General features: G+C 40.2%; 1 protein-coding gene across 1 annotated transcript in view; it reads right to left on the bottom strand.

The window, feature by feature from the left end:
• Positions 1-776: 776 nt before the first annotated feature.
• EPSTI1 (epithelial stromal interaction 1) overlaps positions 777-18679 on the bottom strand; it is a 39241-nt gene continuing 21338 nt past the window's right edge. The window contains exons 6-8 of the mRNA XM_010173918.1: positions 15822-15895; positions 4741-4834; positions 777-875 (exon numbers count right to left, since the gene is read on the bottom strand). Of these exons, the coding sequence (XP_010172220.1) occupies positions 777-875; positions 4741-4834; positions 15822-15895 (267 nt within the window). The remainder of the gene's footprint in view (positions 876-4740; positions 4835-15821; positions 15896-18679) is intronic.

Consider the following 18679-nt stretch of genomic DNA (forward strand, 5'->3'; position numbering starts at 1 on the left):
TAGCATAGTTTCTAGGACTATCTGTTCCATGATCTTGCCTGGCACCGAGGTGAGACTGACTGGCCTGTAGTTCCCCGGGTCTTCCTTGTTTTCCTTTTTAAAAATGGGGGTTATGTTCCCCTTTTTCCAGTCTGCGGGAACTTCACCAGACTGCCATGACTTCTCAAATATGATGGATAGTGGCTTTGCAACTTCATCTGCCAGTTCCCTCAGGACCCACAGATGCATCCCATGAAGTCCAAGCCAGAGGGACTACAGTGGTTCAGAATAAGGAGTTCAAACTTGCAGTTATGGCATGCCTGCTTTTTAGACAATTTAAAGCTCTTCATGTAGGTGGTTAGCAAGGGAACATGCAGACTTAACAGAAAATCTGAGTGATTCTACATCCCCATTTGGGGAGGCATGGACCTCGATTCTCTGGGAAGCGACTGTTCAGAGTCTGAGATTATCATGGATATCTCAGTAAGATTACTGCCTGAAAGAGGGAAAATTGGTTTCCTTAGCTTATGAAATCAGGTACCATGGTCAAAAAATGCTTTGCACAATTGTTCAAATGGAGAGGCGAGTCATCCACATGCAAACAGGTTCACCCTTGAACCCAGAAGATATTTGTCCTGTCCCTGTCCAAATTTTACAGTGTGGCTCATCTCTCTCACAATGTTCAAAAAGAGTGACTCTACCACTTCTGCTAAAGGGAAGCTCTGTGCGTAGGCTACAAGTAATCGATGTATTTAATTGGTTTCACAGCATGCAAAAATGATACAATATGCAAACTGCTAATGTATAATTACCTTCCTCCGTTGTTCTTGCTTCATTTCCTCTAATCTTCTGTTTTCATCCTCTCGGAGAACTTGCTTATAAGTACGGCTCCTAGTCTATTTTTCAGCAGAGAATATAAACATATTGGTGTGGGAGAGCAGGGACCAAAATCCTAAACCTTATTCCCAAATCTTTATACACTTAATTAACAAAACAGAAATAGCTGAATGATTCAAGTCACTTAAAAAATAGATTAGTCTCAAGACTAGAACTAACAAGAAGTGGTCTAAAGCCTCTCAGTCATTTGTTTTGGCTGAATGTCCATCTGCACATCACAACAAGGCAGCCACAGCACATACCATTCCATGTCCCAGTGGCAAGCATAAAGATAAGCTCAGCAGTCAGAAAACACAATCAGGATATATGATAGTGAGATAGGGTATTCTGGGAAGAAATAAAAGTACTGAAAATATTACCTAGATAACAAAGCAGAAGGGAGGCATGGTAACAGATGGGAACCCAGGATTATTTCCACGGGAGTATTTGAAAGGCAGTTGTGGAGGTAGGACAACAGACACTGAGAGATCAAGTCTGCTATATTATTGGTGGGGCAGGCAAGAGAACTGAAAAGCTGAACTACACACCAGGAATAAACTATTCAACTGTGTAGGTCATTACAAATACTAGTCCTGGTCTTTCCCAAGTTGTAGTTCTTAGCAAAGAGCCAGCCTACCATTAGGATCTTATAGAATCCTTAGGTTCTTATACTGTAAAGTCTTTGAGCAGGGACAGAGCTTAGCACACAAAATAATGAGCTGGTATAATTTAATATAAGAAGTCTGCAGGTTTGACTTTAGTGAGGAATTTGCTGCAGGTCTACACAATGTTCTCAAAACTTGATATATGCGTGCAGAATGACACCATTAAAACGACAGGCACATAATTTGCTAAAAAGACTGAATAGAAAAAGCAATTATTAATAGCTCAATTTTGAGCTGGGAGGAGTTGTTACATGTGTCCAGGGAGACTCATTCTGGATCCAATATTATTCATTACTCTCTGTAATGGTTTGGAGAATTGTGTGGAGTGTATGTTAATCAAGTTGGAAGACAATAAAAATCTACACTGGATTGGTAACACTTTTAAAGACAGGATTAAAATTAATTATGAGTTTGATTAAATAAGCGGGCCAAAAAAGTCACCAATGACAGAGTCACTCCAAAGAAGTCAAATTTGTTCATCCACTTCAAGTAATATTTGACACTGATATTTGAACTAGGTATTCTAAATTAATATCACCATCAAAGAAAAGATGTGAGGGAAAAAAATGATCAGCATTAGATTGTCCCAAACTTGGTTTAGATCATTAATTTTAAATTTAAAAAATTACATATATATGTGCCCTCCTTTTAACATGCATGTCAGGCACTTCCTAAGCTTATCACACTTCACTATTTCAAATACATTGTTCCTGAATCTTTTAATTACTCCAGACAAAGGACAGACATCAGAATTAGAGTTCAAGTTTTCCCACTGGTTTAGCATTTTGGTCCTATGCCATGTTTATTTAGGTAACAATTAATCAGTTATGTGCTTCAGATTCCTCACACAGAGCACAGGGGCTGTGCATATGTCTATAGACCGTACCTCATCCAAGTTGTTTGGGAAGACATTTTGCTAACTGCATTGCTGCTTTATAAGCAAGTGATGAATTGATTCACAAAGCTATAGAAATGCTGCCATGCAAAAGACATGTATAATATCAGCTGGTATTAATAAAGGACAGTACAGATAAACTATTTATTTTATCTGCTTGGATATGAGTGAAACAAAATATTAACTATGGTATGTAATTTGTCACATCTTACTAAGAAACCCCTCAAAAACTGGATGGAGAAAACACTCACAGGGAGGTGAAGTAGAAGACAAAGGCTAAAAGTAGGACCTGTACACCTGAAAGAATTCAATATTCCTTCAGGCATCCACCAACTTCTGTATAGATATGAAGACACCACACCAAAATGCTGAAATCCAAGTCAGTCCTGGGGACATGAGCTCACTTGCCTTTGCAGTCCAATGTTCATAGCATATGAAAGGCTGCAAAGCTGGGTCATCCCTACCAAAGAACAAGCCTCCTACTGGAGCATCAGATGCTTCAAGAGGGAGGTAGAAGTGGTTTTAAGACATATTTCCTCCCTTCCCATAGTCCTTCATCTTGCTTGTCTGCCCAGGACTACAAAAGACAGTCTGAAAGCCACTCAGCTGCAATTGACCTGCACAGCAATACTGGTCAAAAGTTGGCTCCTTCAAGCTATATACGTGTCCACATGCACAAAGTTTTCTTTTGGGTTTCCAGAGACACAGAATGACCTGAGGAATCAAAAGGGAAAGGAATGTATTTGCAGTATCATCTTCCCTTTCCATGCAATGAAAAACAGGAAGAGATACTAGAGGCAAAACAGAGCTGTCTTATATTCTGTTTGCAGCAATTTCTATAACAGAAGGGTCTTGCACATTTCCAAGGCTTCCAAGGAAACATGGAGGTAAATCTTTTCCTCTCTTTACTCAACTGTTGATGTTTAAGGTTGTATAAAACAGACAGCTGCCCAGATTGGATACTTCCAAGTTTCTGCTGACTAAGGACTATTGCTTGTAACGACAATCCTCTGTCCACTTGGATGCCTGCTCCCTTTCTTCCCTCAATGACAACTCTCCCTAAAGGAGAAATTCTCCTTATCTCAGGGTTAATGTTCCTCACTGCAAATTTTTACATCAGTAGGAAAGCTTGGTTTAGACATGAAGAGACATACGTGAAAAAGACTTTTGGAGGCAATTAATCACAGAATCACAGAACAGTAGGGCTGGAAGGGACCTCAGGAGATCATCTAGTCCAACACCCCTGACAAAGCAGGTTCCCTACAACAGGTTGCACAGGAAAGCGTCCAGGCAGGTTTTGAACATCTCCAGAGATGGAGACTCCACAACCTCTCTGGGCAGTCTATTCCAGTGCTCTGTCACCCTCACAGTAACAAAGCTTTTCCTTAGGTTTGTCTAGCCCCATCCATTTGCCCCCCACACTTCAGGTATTTACAGATATTGCTAAGATCCCCTCTCAATCTCTTCTCTTTCCACGCTGAAGAGTCCCAGCTCTCTCAGCCTGTCCTTGTAAGGCAGATGCTCCAGGCCCCTCATCATCTTTGTGGCCCTCCACTGGACTCTCTCTAGAAGATCCCTGTCTTTCTTGAACTGAGGAGCCCAGAACTGGATGCAGTACTCCAGATGTGGCCTCACCAGGACAGAGTAGACGGGAAGGAGAACCTCCCTTGACTTGCTGGCCACGCTCTTTTTAATGCACCCCAGGACATTGTTGGCCTTCCTGGACACAAGGCTGGCTCATGGCCAGCCTGCTGTCCACCAGCACACCCAGGTCCTTTTCCTCAGAGCTCCTTTCCAGCAGGTCAGCCCCTAACCTGTACTGGTGCATGCAGTTAGAATAATGAAATTTAAGCAATACTTTATGTATTTCCTAATTACATAGATACTTAACAGGCTAATTCAAACTGGGACAAAGTCCCCAAGCAGTCTACAGAATCACTTTTAGGATGCAGTGAGAAATAAGCTTCTCTTCTGACTAGATTTTCAATGTAGTAAAGCATCCGCTGACATGAACTAGTTGAGATTTCATAAAAGCTTGCCACCAGTGGATGGGTACAGAGCACATTTAAGATTCTGATCTGACCTTGGAATATAAATCTGGCTCTCATTTATCGGAGAGAAGTCTGTGAGTAATAAAGGCAGTCCCCTACTAGGTAGGATACTCTGCCAGTGTAATGTAGGCAATCTCATTCACCTAGAAAGACTCCTTGGTACTCACTGAGTTATGTCTAGGCAATTAAGCTCAATTAGAATATTCTAATATCACAGTATTGACAGCCCTGGAAAGCTGACAGACAATATTGCACATACTATGGTTTTGCTTACCCATGCTGTAGATTCTGGGCCATGATTAGCAATCTGACAGGAATCACTCTTTGGCAAACCCAAGTCCAATCTGTTCAATAATTCATTGGTTTTGCTACAAAAAAAATCCAATCCAAATAGAATTGTTAGTGCTTCCATAAAAATAAGTACAGCTTTTTATCTCACCCTTGGAATCTAGCCTAGACATTTTATCATGTGACTGCTGAGAAACATCACAGGTGGAACAAAATGTTATGGAGACAGACAGAATGAAATGGGACAGAGGATAGAACCTATATTGTGGATAAGACATTTTCTGGGAGGAATTTTTAAGCAAACAATTATTGTCATTTGCATATTTAGGGTCTACAGTGGCTATGCTTTCTTTTCTCATTGCAAAGCTCCTAAAACACAGACTTGCATACTATCAGAATTCATCAGGATGCAACTGCTTCACTGAATTGCTGCAAATCCTTCTACCAGTTCCATAAATCTCAGATAAGTAATTTAAATGATTATTTTAAGGAATTTTCCTTTATGCTAACACAATGCACTCTTAACAACAAGTTACTTAATCAAGCAGCAAGATTTAGAAGCATTTCGTAGCATTGAAAAAAAAACGCTTGTCTTTGGTTGAAGCAGAATTGCACAACATTGTCATCTCTTATTCTGGCAAGAGCAATTTTTTTTTTTCCAATTGTATCCCTTATAAAGCAGATTTTCAAAGTAGTATCAGTTTCAATCAAGTACAGTTAAGCAAAGTCACAAGCAACAACATAAACAAACCCTAAAAACAAGAGTTTCAGTGCCATGATCAGGAATCAGTTTCATAACCTGCAGACCAATGTGCATCTGTTCAAGTCTTTGGTCACTCAGAAGAATAAGGTTAGAGGAAAGAGGCAATTTTGTTTCTGTATACAGCTTTGCAAAGCATGAAAGTACTGAAGCAAGAGTAGAAAGAGTGCTTGAAGAGGCATTCAACACAAAGAATTACTCTGCTAATAGGGCAACCAGCTAGCTCTGTTGAAGAGAAGATGCCACTACCAAAGACAGCTACTTAACCTTGGAGAAAAAGCCTTGGCTGCCAAAGAGTGATAATGACTAACTGCTGAAACAGATTACCAAGTGTGTTTTTATCTTTCACTCCATGATCTGAAATAGTGAGTAGACAGATTGTTTGAAAATGTCCTACTGGTCAGTGGGTATATTGAGGAGAAGTGGGGACAAAGAACAAGAACCCACAAGCTCTTCTGTGCTACGCTACACAATACAAAACCATGTTACCTCTTCAGATACAGAGTACTTACTCAAGCTGTAGTAAGTCATGCTTTTAGAGTCTCAGTATCCCCAGTTCACTCCCTTTACCTGGACAGTTAACAGGGACTTCAAACAAGGCACAATACAGAAAGGACCAAGTAAAACATAAGATTCCCTGATCTACAAAGAACCTGCATATAAAGGTTAAATGAATTAATACTCTCTTTTTACCCAAGCTTTAAGCATACACATTCTTTTCCATGAAAGATGAGTGGTTGAGTGGTAAGATTGCACAGCATAATCTTGGCAACTTGAAGTTTTAAATTGCAGATTTTTTGTTTCTCTACCTGTGCTAAAATTGCTAAAATAACAATTCATTTCTACACTGGAAAGACTGAAAAATCTTACAGAAAGTCTGGAATATATTTTAGAGGGCTGTAGCTCTGCAAAGAAATATCTAGCAACTTGGGGGTGTAGCTGGATGTCTTAATTCCTTATGGATGGCAAAAGAATGACAAAGGCTAGTGCTAGTTCTCATTATTTGCATAAAACTGGGGTGGATGGTTAAGATACTGCCTTTCCTGGATCAGCACACTGATAGATGAAAAGCTAACTCAGTTTCGGTATTAGAAAAGATGATTACAAGAGTGGAAGCAAATAAAGTTTCTCAGTAAGACTGTACACTGCCTTTGAATACAGAAAACACCCTACTACACCACATTAAGTAATACATCAATAAAAAGTTCCTACCACAAGAAAGGGACTCAGGTTTTCCGAATCTCACTAAAGCCAAACTCAATGAGGTCAGTCATATATGTTAATTCGTTGTATATCATCTCTGTGGAAACCCAGCAATGCATCTGCAGTTGCCAGACTGTCAAATATTACCTGAATGATATTTTTCATAATATTAAACCCAAAGGCATAACAATACCATAAGTCATGCTGCAGGGAAAGGGGGAAGTCAGAGAAATGACACTTCAATTAACATTTCAGAGAAGAAAACATCATCTCCAGAAGGAAATCACCATATCAAAGTGTCCATAGGTATTCCACACTCAGACAGCTGGAGCAACATGTCACTTGGTTGCTAAAACTTCAAGGGCTAATTGAAAATGCTAATAAAATGCCTTCCTCTAACTAATTAATATTAAGGAAAGAAGAGCATGAGTTGAATTTAATTTGAATACAGCAGCATCCTGATACCTTTCAAAAATAGCTAGGTGAAAGGAGATCCAAAATTTAGACAAACCAAGAAGATGGCATCCTGCTAACAGGTTGCTAGCCTGAGCTCTTATTACCCCTAAGTATCAGTCTGAAGGGAAGAGAGCTGTTCAGAAGCACTAGTTAAGCTGGAGCAATCTTAGGAGGGTATTTTGTCTTTTTCAGTAGCCCTGTTTCCCATTATACTGTTGGGAACAAGCCTTTTGCTTTGCTAATTAAAATAGGCTACTCCGATACTGGTATGTTTAATAGCACCAGGAAATACTCTTAGCATGGGAACTCAGTCATTTACGTTGTGGTAACAGTAGTTTTGACCTGCTCCAAACAGCACTTTCCCAAATAACTCCTGGCTGCTGTCTGGGAATGAATATCAACCGCAAGAAACTCCCAGCAGGCACTTTGGATGCAACTGTCCCATTTTGGGAGGTAAAAAAGTTAGACGCCAATGGAAGCAGGCAGTCTCAGGCCTGTAAGCCTCAAAAGTGACAGTGATTGACAGTGTTTAACTTATTAGTACAGTTGCAGCTCTGGTGGAGTGAAGCACAATAGTGGATTCAGTACTCTTCAGAGCTGTCATGGAAAATACTGACTCTGTGGCCAGGATCATTGAGTAACACACTAGGAGGGGACAGTGCATGACTGCGGAAATCAGTCCATGTTGCAGATGCTTTTTGTGAGTCCTTAGATATATGGCTTTACATTTCACAAGTACTCTTCAGGCATAGTTTCTCTTTCTTAAAAGCTGTTACGTAAAAGCATATACTTGAAGCTCAATGAGTACATGTAAAATGCAGCAGCATTAATCTCTTAGCTGTTCCACTGAGAACAGTGTAATTTAGGGATTTGGAGTTGACACTCTGCACTGCCAAGCTACTTGTAGATCAGGGTATGTGGAAGATCTGGACACCCACACTGAACTCATTGCAGGATCTGAGCTCTAAGGTCCTATGCAGAATAAGGGCTTCAACTTTGTGTGTCACTTGGTTTTAACTCCTGTCACATCTCTGGGTGTTGGTCTCTTCTCCCAAGTAACAAGCAATAGGAAAAGAGGAAATTTTAGGTATAAGGCTTCAAGAAAGGCCTCAAGTTGTGCCAGAGGAGGTTTAGATTGGATATTAGGAAAAATTTCTTCACTCAAAGGGCAGTCAAGCATTGGAACAGGCTGTCCTGAGAAGTGGTGGAGTCACCATCCCTGGAGGTATTTAAATAAAGGACGTGTAGATGTGGTGCACAGGGACATGGTTTTAGTGGTGGACTTGGCAGCGTTAGGTTTACAGTTGGACTTGATGATCTTAAAGATCTTTTCCAACCAAAATGATTCAATGATTCTATCAACAACACAAACAGAAGAGCCAGTCCTGAAAAGGATTCATCCTTAGGAACGTGGAAAAGGATACGGATTGAGGCTCCAGCCTCTTGTTCCACCCAAGAAGCACACAGTACCACTCACTAAGTTTTCCATTTGAGACTGTATGCTGTTCAGAACAAAGATGTAAGGGAAAGAATTTTCCTGCCTACACTTAATTTCTTGGCTTTAAGTCTGTTTTACAGACTAACATTAAAAATACAGAAATTAAAAAATCTTCTTGTAATCTTCATCGCTGCTTCCCAATGAAACCAGTGGCAGTTGATTCTTTTGCTTTAATTGATGGATATTGAAATGCTAGGATACAGAAAAACATACTGGCTTTTATGCCAGTCCTTTTGGGGAAAGATGTGTGGGGGGGGAAGCAAGCACAATACTTTTGTGTATATCATAAATCTATTTATTTCTCTTGACAATATTTAAAAGATAATGGCCGTTCTTATTATTACTGAAAACAAGACAGCTCCTGAACTCCTTGTTTTCTCAAGCTGCAGAATCTCCAGCATTATAATTCTGCTCTAATGAACATCCACAAGTATGCTAAGAGTCCTTCAAAAACATTAATAAAAAATAAAAATAAAGAATCCCAGGCCAGGTAAATTGTTATAGCCATTTCAGAGAGGAAATAGCATGATTAGTCAGTAAGACAACAAAAGTAGCATCTAGTGATGAATGTCATGGACACATCAGCTTCCAAATTCATTGTCACTAAGCAATGCTTAAGCATTATTTCACCATTTTCTTTCAATTCAGCTAAAAAATTAAGAACCATGCATAATGATGTATAGGTGATTCTGCCCCTCTACTCTGCTCTGGTGGGACCCCACCTGGAGTACTGAGCGCAGCTCTGGAGTCCTCAGCATAAGAGAGACATGGACCTGTTGGAGCAGGTCCAGAAGAGGGCCATAAAAATGGTCAGAGGGATAGAACACCTCTCCTATGAAGAAAGGCTGAGAGAACTGGGGTCGTTCAGCCTGGAGAAGAGAAGGCTTTGGGGACACGTTATTGCTGCCTTTCAGTACTTAAAGGGGGCCTATAAGCCCTTGGTGAGGGCTCTGTCATATGTATTGCCATATGCATCCTGGTCAGGCACTAGCTACGGCCCACAAGCCATGGTTGGTACTATGGCCACTGCTGCTGCTCTGGCACGTGGCCCAACAAAATCAAATGTTAAAATAGATGAAACTCCAGAAGTTGACACAAAGGGAGACAAAATTGCTGTCCATTTATGTAGTTTTCCCACAGATTCGATGTTGGGAGATGAAGAAAGCAACTCCAAATGGAGATCTAGTTGGGATTCACACAAATGAGAACCATTTTCTGAAGTGTGAATGACACTGAGGGCCACTAATACCATTTGTGAAAATAATCCCACCAAAGGCACATATTTCAAATTAAGCCATTGCAAGTAGCCTGAGTGGAGAATCCAATGACTTTTGCTGGTATTCAATTATACATGCTTCCTCTCATATCCACTCCTTTTTGCAGAGGTTTATCACAGCAACTACAAGGTTTAAGTAAATTCAGAAAGCTACAAGTAACTGCCATGTTTCCCACCGCTGGGTCATGGCAAGGGGCAAGGTAGTAAAACACTCTCCACCTGTCAGCAACAAACATGCCCTCAGCTCTGCACAGATTCTGGTTCTTTTCCTCTACCTCAACTCTGACCTATACCTGCAGGACAGATTCCACTTTGGGGTAAGAAGAAACAACAAATATTAGCTATGTGCATAGTTGTCAGCCTGAACTAATATGCATTTTGGGGGGGGTGGGGGTTGTGGTGGTGAATTCATCTTTTGCTCAAAGCTATAAGGTGAAAAATTATAATGGGAAATAATTAATCCATAAAATTCCTGTATGATGTTGATGGCTCTTCCTCAATGCACGTTCCTGGGAAGAAAGACCATCCTCTGGGTATTTAGTTCACTTGCTTTCCAGCACAACTCCTTCCAGTACCCACATACCAAGCTTAATGCAGTATTCACAGTCTTCGCTGGGAGTAATGCACAAGCATACTAAGGAGGACTTGGGCAAATCTAATGATAGTGATCAAAACTGTGCTGTCTTTGGCTGTAAGCATTCTTGTCTGCAAGATCTTGAGCATGTGTTCCTGTTCCTGGGGATAAGAACAAAAAATGTGATACTCGTTCATTTTAGGTATAAGGCTTCAAGAAAGTATATATATATATAATTTTTTTTTTAAAAAGGCAACTTTCTCAGTAGAATTATTTTCAACACTTCCCACCCACACTCAAAACTAATCTTTCCTGTTAACCCACTTTTTTTTTTTTGTTTTCCTGACTGGATGAAATAATACAGCTAGGCTATTTTTTCCTCCCACCGACTCATCCAATATTCTTGAAAGTCATTTTAGACATCAAGTTTCATTTAGTATGTAAAGTAATAAGTATAAATCCAGTTTTAAGGAAAATGTAGTTTTGTATAAGTCTGTTGCATAGATCTTCCATTCTATATGCTCCATCTGCATGTGCAATCTGCTTCTATATTTTCAGCCAGCTTGCTTGGGCAGATTAATGTGTACAATTAGAAAGCAACCTCACAGGCGTTCAATAAACTGCCTTCATTATTACACTCAAGAGAGTCCCTTTGGATGTCTATAAAAGCCTAGTTTTCTGCCTGTTAGCTAAATAATTGACAACGCTTAAAATAATCAGGAGCAAATGAACAAAACGAAGACCATTGTGGTAAAAAGGAGCAAACAAAAGATTCTCAAGGCTGCAAACCGGTTTTTTGTGAGCCCTCTTTCATTCTCTCTAGCAACCTGTATTAAAAGTCTGGTCAGGTTTGCATTTGCACTTCTGTGGGGAAAATTTGTTACCAGCCTGCTGTTTGAACCACACATCACAGGGGACAAGAAACTGGCAAGGACACCAGTATTTATAATGTAAAAATAGATAAATAAATACAAATTCTGTTTTGATTCAGGTTTTATTTTCTTGCATTTTATGACTTTTGAGAAAACTGCTTTGGCAGGCAAGTGTATGTCAGCTTGGTTTGGTGAACCTCCTGCATTGTATTTGGAATATGCACTTAGAGGCACTCTGGTAAATTCTGTTCCTAGCTCCAAATTCTGAGCAGAATATATTGAGTGTACACATGTACTCGAGTGCAGCAGTGCCAGGAATTTTTACAGGAGTAAAACCTTCACAAAAACAGAGGCATGAATATGTAACAAAGGGAAAGATGAAGTGACACAACAGCCATCATGTACTATTAAAAAGAAACTCTATGTGCTAGACTGCTTTTCCCATTACATAAATAGGCAGATAGCTATTAGAACTGCAGTGGACCACATCCAACACTACAGTTTCTGGGAAGTCAAATCCAAATTAAATAAAAGCACCTTACTAGAGAGCTGGGCTAAAACCTTATGGTGAGACACACTACAGTTCAGGCAGAGATTCATACAGCCTGCACAGCAAGCCAGAGAGAAACACAAGTCACAAAGTGGTCATCCCTCATTACTGTTTAAATGACATTTTCTGTGTTCTAACTAAAAAGAGATGTCCTGAAAAGTCCTGAACCAGCCAACTAACCTCTTCTTCATTCCTGTTTGGAAAGGTGGACACGCGGTCCTTTCCTCACAAGGATTAGCAATTGCAAAGTCTTTCTTTTGGGATCAGCAGCTCCTCTGACCTAGGTGGACTCAAGTTCTACTATGTGACTAAAATGGGCAAAACTCAAAAGGTGTCTCCTCAAATAGTTGTGTATAAAAAGCCTGAAGAGCACACGGGAGCAGACTTTGAACTGGGGGAGTTACTGCATGTCAGGATTGCTATGGTTTGTACTAACAGAGGAGAAACACTTGAGGGATTTATTGGCATAATGTTGCTGTGGTTCTGCCTCTGTAGATACCACCTCTAGAAAATAAAGAGCACATGTGCACTTTTCTACTGGAAACTACTTACACATGAAATAGGGTCCTTCCTTCTGAATAATAGTGTCTTGGATGTATTGGCCTGTGGTAGGGGCTGTGTTTCTGTCAGAGTGCATTAAAAAAGAATGAATGCTTGCATAGTACACAGCAACATTATGCCAGTAAATCCCTCAAGTGTTTCTCCTCTGTTAGTACAAACCATAGCAATCCTGACACGCAGTAACTTCCCCAGTTCAAAGTCTGCTCTTCAGGCTTTTTATACGCAGCTATTTGAGTTGATACCTTTTGAGTTTTGCCCATTTTAGTCACATAGTAGAGCTTGAGCCCACCTGGGTCAGAGGAGCTGCTGATCCCAAAGAGAGACTTGCAAAGTTTTCCACAGTGCTCTGCATGTGTGTCTAGGCCTCATTCTCACAAGACACAAACACGTACTTGAGCAACTATGATAACAGATACAGTTGACTTTCAAGGGCTGGTTGTAGGCAAAGAAGCTAACAAGGCTTTCAAGTGATAGGAAATAACTATATTCTGCAGAGAGTGGACAAGGCTGCGGACAATTTTTCCTTTTGGCATTTGCTTACTTTGTATTACACCCTTTGAAAGGGGACTTCAGTGATAAGTTCCTGTTTTTAATAGTGACAGGAATTTAATCAGAACAGCAAACTTCTGGGCAGCATCATACTTTATTGTCAGAGTATGTTAATGCCACGAGAATCTGAAGTGTCTTTCCATATCAAATAGAAGCAGCACTTTATACAAGAGAAGTACTGATTGGGCTGTACCCCATGGAGGCAGATACAGCTAGAGGTGATGATCAATTTTAAAAGGTTTCACAGCTAATGAGACTGCAGGTAGGCATTGATCTCTGGAAAATTGTGATGTTGCGGCTATAGATGCTTACAGAGGACAGACTAACAAGGCAGCTTATCTTTTGAAATGGCTCCAGAGGCCATGACTTTGCAGAGGTCATTGCTTTATATGCAATGCATGACCTTTCTTCCCCCCTCTCCCAGCAAGCAGGGAAGGAGATCAAAATACTCTAGCAGAGACAGCAAGGAAAGGTGCACAAATTCCTATTTGTTCTCTTCGCCTCTAGACATAGGCTTTTAGATGATGGAAGTAATGAGTCACTCATTTTTTGCATAGTATGCAAAAGCATGGCTTTAAATACCAAGTACATTTCTGTGACCATCTCTCTACTAACTGGCAGTACTTCAATGGAACTAGTTTACAAGATCTGAGATATCATCACTGCTGGATGTTGTGCTCCATAATGCCAGGGTATCTTAGCAATATGACCTCAACAACATCCAGTGGTAAATCCATTACTGCCCAAGACTCCTCTTCCTCTGCCCACTGGAGGATTTCTTCGGACCAGGTAAGGCTCTAGTGTCACTCTATATGGAAGGTTTTTGGTTAACCAAAATTGCATTCACTGTAGGTAGGTTTTCAGCTCACTTCCTGCAGATGCGATATCTACAGGGCCCTCCTGGTTTATGTTTAATATACAGTATGTGCAAAGAATCTTCTAACAGTTTAACAAAATCTTGGGCAATAGAGCTCAACAGTCCATCTTTACCCTCAGTTGCATCAATTGGTTTGGTTTCCTAAGATTACACCAGCTGAATGCTCTCAAGGTTCTCCTAAACCAGTGGACATTGTGTCTATCAGTCAGTCTCCTTCCCAGTGGCTAGGTTGTCTGAGCTCCTGAACCACCTGGGGACCAACCAACTGCCCACATGAATATGTTTCAGAGGGCTTGGATCTACCTGACAGGACCAAGTTTTCTTTTAATGGAAACAGTGCTGATCAACAGAGTTCATTTCACCCTAAGCAAAAAAAGGTACAGACAGGGAAGGTGAGGGAAAGGAAGACATATGTCTTTGTTCATAACTGAATAAGTCTTAAGAAAAAAAAAAATTAAATGTGAAGATAAGAACCCTGATAATCACTTCAGGAAAAAGCAAATCCCATAACTGAGGACTCTGCACTGAAAAGATCTGATGAGGTTGTTGTCGAGTTAGGCTCAAAGAGCGGGAAGGTGTCTAGTCTGTCAGAAAAAGGCACAGAACTAAAGCTGTGCAGGGTCTTCAGATATCCTGAGGAATCAAGGCATGCGTGTGTGAAATACACATTGGGACAAACAGAGGACAAACAGCAGGCAAAATACCCATACCTAGAGACAAACATTGGCACTATATTTAACGAAAGAGCTGTACCTAAAGCCAAATGTGAAGAAATAAAAGGAAAAAGACAAGAAAGGTTGAAATCTGTAAGAAAGCACTAAAATATCTATACATTAGAGAACAAAGTCTGGGCAAATGATGAAGGAACTGGAGCTACTAGCATGGAACAGAAGTGACTTCTTTAAAGGTCACAGAGGAACAAAGAGCAATCAATCATGCTGAGGATACAGGTGAGTAATTCCAGGAGCCAAAGATAAAAAAGGTAAAGGTGACTAAACAGCATTTTGTGTTAATTATGTGATAGAATTGGTTTGGATCAGTTAAAAATGAATAAATAGGGTAGAGTGAACTGGCAAGGTAGGAACTTCACTGCCAATGGAATTAATTACGTCAGGACTTAAGCCATATCTAAATCTGATATTAAGGAGTTATTCTTGGGAAATGAGTCTTCACAGCAGATCTCTACATTTAAGCTGTAGGACTATGCTAAATATAGGAAGTCCTTATTATTTCCATGTGGGTTAGATTTCTTTACTAGTCACTAAAATAAATGGGTGAAGATGCAATTTAGAACCTGTTTCAATAATTAATCTTGGATTGAACGTTCACATATTGATTCAGTTAGAGAAAGAAAGCTCAAAGTCATCCTATAATTCAGTTTTAATTTCAAAGTGTAGGTTTGAGAAGCTAAGATAGATCTTCTGAACCAAATTGTTCACATAATAAGGTATGGAGGAGGTTTGGAATATTTCACAGAACCACTGAGTGGTTCAGGTTGTAAGAGACCTCAGTAGGTCATCTGGTCCAACCCCACTGCTCAAGCAAGGCCACCTAGAGCCAGCTGCCCAGGACCATGCCTAGTCAGCTTTTGAGTATCTCCAAGGATGGAGACTCCACAACCTCCCTGGGCAACCTGTGCCAGTGTTCAGTCATCATCACAGAGAAAAGTATTTACTGATATTCAGAGGGAATCTTCTGTGTTTCAGTTTCTGTCCATCGCTTCTTATTCTGAAGTCAAATGTTTCAAGTCAAACAGTGAATAACACCAACAGCAAAGGCAAACCCTTCCTGAAGAAGACATAGACAAAAAAACCAAACAAAACCCCAAATCCCCCAAAACCAAAAGGACAGGCAAATGAGGAATTTTAAGTAAGTTTCAAATTTTACTTACTAATATTGATCCTCAAGGAACATCTCTCTTCTTCGCATTTCTTGTTGCCTTTTTTTAATTTCAAGTGTCTCTGCCTACAGCGTTAAAAACAGGAAAATATACTTGAGATTTCCAGCAAGCCAGAAACAAATGTTGATTATTTCAAGTATTTCAATATTCTGTTTTTAAAAACAACTGGAGTAGCAGTTGGGTACAGAAGCGACCCAATCCCAAATTTAAAAGTGTTCAGCCATGGCCAAAGAGCTCCTAGTAAACTTGTCAAGAGACCAGTCTGAAATAGAAAACTGCACTGTGCTCCTGGCAGACCCACCTGTGCTCACAAAGGGCCTCATGAGCCATCATGGTTCTCATGTCACAGCACTGCAGGGGCCATCTCTCAGTACAACTGACGCAACATTGATTGTAGTAAGAAGGCAGAGCATACGAACCACCGCACCAAAGTAAATGACAGTCTTGTAACACTGAAAGCACAGTGATACGAGTACCTGTACCACATAGACCTGTAGTCTGCACATAGACCTGTGGCCTTCAGGAGTGTTAGGTACTGGCCAGCTGAATAAAAGCTAAGAGAGATGAAGGTGTGAGATATTTGCACTTAACCAGTGTTATTCTGCCTCAGATACCAGGCCCCATGCAAGAGTCAACCAAAGCCTTGACACACAAAACTCCTGTGGAAATCTGGATACCACAAAAATGATTAAGTCCTTTAACAAAAAATTGCACACAATTTACAGTGGAAGGGTCGTCTAAGTTGTCCCACTCCCCAAATTCAAGTAGAATAAAACATTAAGATAAAGCAGAAACTAGACAACTTGCTGCAGCAGCAATATGTAGTTCAAGTTAAATTCCAATCATAAGGAGGCCAGCCAAATTTTTTTCTGACAAAGAAGCTGTAGGTAGGTCCAGTGGAAAAAGCAGTCAAAAGGAAATTCAGTATATTTAAGCAGAAACCTGAAATGCCAAACCAGGATTTCAACCTTATTATATTTTGAGCACAGACTCAGACACTGCAGTTGATGGGGGGATGCTCCAGCAAGAGCTCCCACTCAAGACTGACAACGACTAGCCTATTGAGCAAACTGCAACCTCAGACTGTCGGTCTGCTCATTGCCCACCCTCAAAATGAAAAAAGTAATAGTTTGGTAACCCAGCAACCAGACCTTGCTCTAAATAAAGTGCCCTGGCAATTTCAGAAAATATCTTGCAGAGATGAGAAGGGACCCGTCGGTGGGAATGGCCCATTTGGTCAGAGCCCCAAATCAGGAAGAGGACACTATACCTGGGTGGAGGTATTCTGCAACACCAGGTAAAACAGGGTGTGTGTGTATAAGGGGGAATATGGTGTTAAGGACAGGACTGTAACCCCTACCCCCATTATTTTCTTCCTGTCCTGCAATCAATAACATTTCAGAAAAATTACAATTCTACTGGCAGTTACTCAATTTGCCTTCAGCAATTTCAGAGTGGATATTTTTTAATTGGATAAAGAATGACTGTCTGGAAGAGATTTGCAAAACAACTGCTAATTCCTCCTCGGCATGTATTGGATTAAGAAAAAAATCCTGTCAGATGACTGCAGATAGGAAAAGAGTCGCTATGTTGTGTAACAATGATATAAACTGTTGGAAGGCAAATGATTCAGAGTTTTTTATTTGGAAAAAAGCAACAGGAAAATTAAAAAAAGGAGGAATAGAAGTCTCTGAATAAGGTGTCCCATTGCTCAGTCATTCAACATGTTGAAACAGTGGTAGAATGTATGAAGTACTGATGTAATTAAAAAAAAATAAACAAACTAAAGTAAGGAGCATCACCCCACAGTATATGTTAATTTTTATAGTGTTCACAGGATATCTTGTTTGCTCCTAACCCCTCCATCCAGAAACAGGTGGAAGTTTTCAACAAAAGACTCCCACCCATCTCTGCAACTTAACAATTTTCAAGGAAAGGAAGAGGTAGAAAGGAAATCTGATGGCATCTATTATTGTCAAAGGCAATGTTGATACCTTCATGACATCAGTGATGAAAGCTCCCAGGCTTTTCCCCACCACTGCTCAACACTGAAAGGTCACACCTTCACCTCTGAAAAAGCATTTGGCATGGGATCCACCATCATATTGAAAGGCTCCTGAAAGTTTAAACCCAAAGCTCACTGGAGTTGCTGTGGTCTAGCTCCTAGCTAGAACCACATAGTGACATTAACGTTGACAAATGCAATCCTTCAGTAACACCCCTGTTTCTCCCTAGATCAAAAAGAAGGAAATATCCTATAGCTATTCACTACCAGAATGGTGCCTGAAGAAAACTCCAGCATATTGAAATTATTTACTTGCGGCTGGTGTAGCTGCTTTCTACTTTGGAGGTTTACTGCAGGACCCCTGCTAAGGACATGTACAAATGACAGGCAACGGGACTGGGGCATTCTCTAACTAATGACAATCTATCATCAGACATTGCCAAAGCACTCCACATTTGGCACCATCTTCAAAAACAAAGCCAAGAGTGGAACAGCTGTGATATTGAAGGTAAACATGTTGAAAAGCATTAGCAGAAGGTCTGTAAAGTGCCCGGTTTTAACAAATTCCCGAAAAAGGCCATTCATGCTGATTAACACAGTCAAACTAAAGAGCACATTATTTGATAAAGAATAACATGAAATTACAGCTTATTCTAAATGGGACAGTTTCTAAAGATGGCAGGGTTGTTACTATGTAATGTGAGAGCAAAAGAAAGCTGCATGCACTGAACCTTTTGAGTTCAAATCTTTTGAATCTTCTAATATTTAGACAAGATTTAGCATATACAAGGAAAGGCTAAAGGCAGGATAACATGAACAGAAGTTGAATGACAGGAAACAGAAA

The sequence above is a fragment of the Antrostomus carolinensis genome, unplaced genomic scaffold, assembly GCF_000700745.2.
Source record: "Antrostomus carolinensis isolate BGI_N321 unplaced genomic scaffold, ASM70074v2 scaffold7398, whole genome shotgun sequence".
Classification (NCBI taxonomy): Eukaryota; Metazoa; Chordata; class Aves; order Caprimulgiformes; family Caprimulgidae; genus Antrostomus; species Antrostomus carolinensis.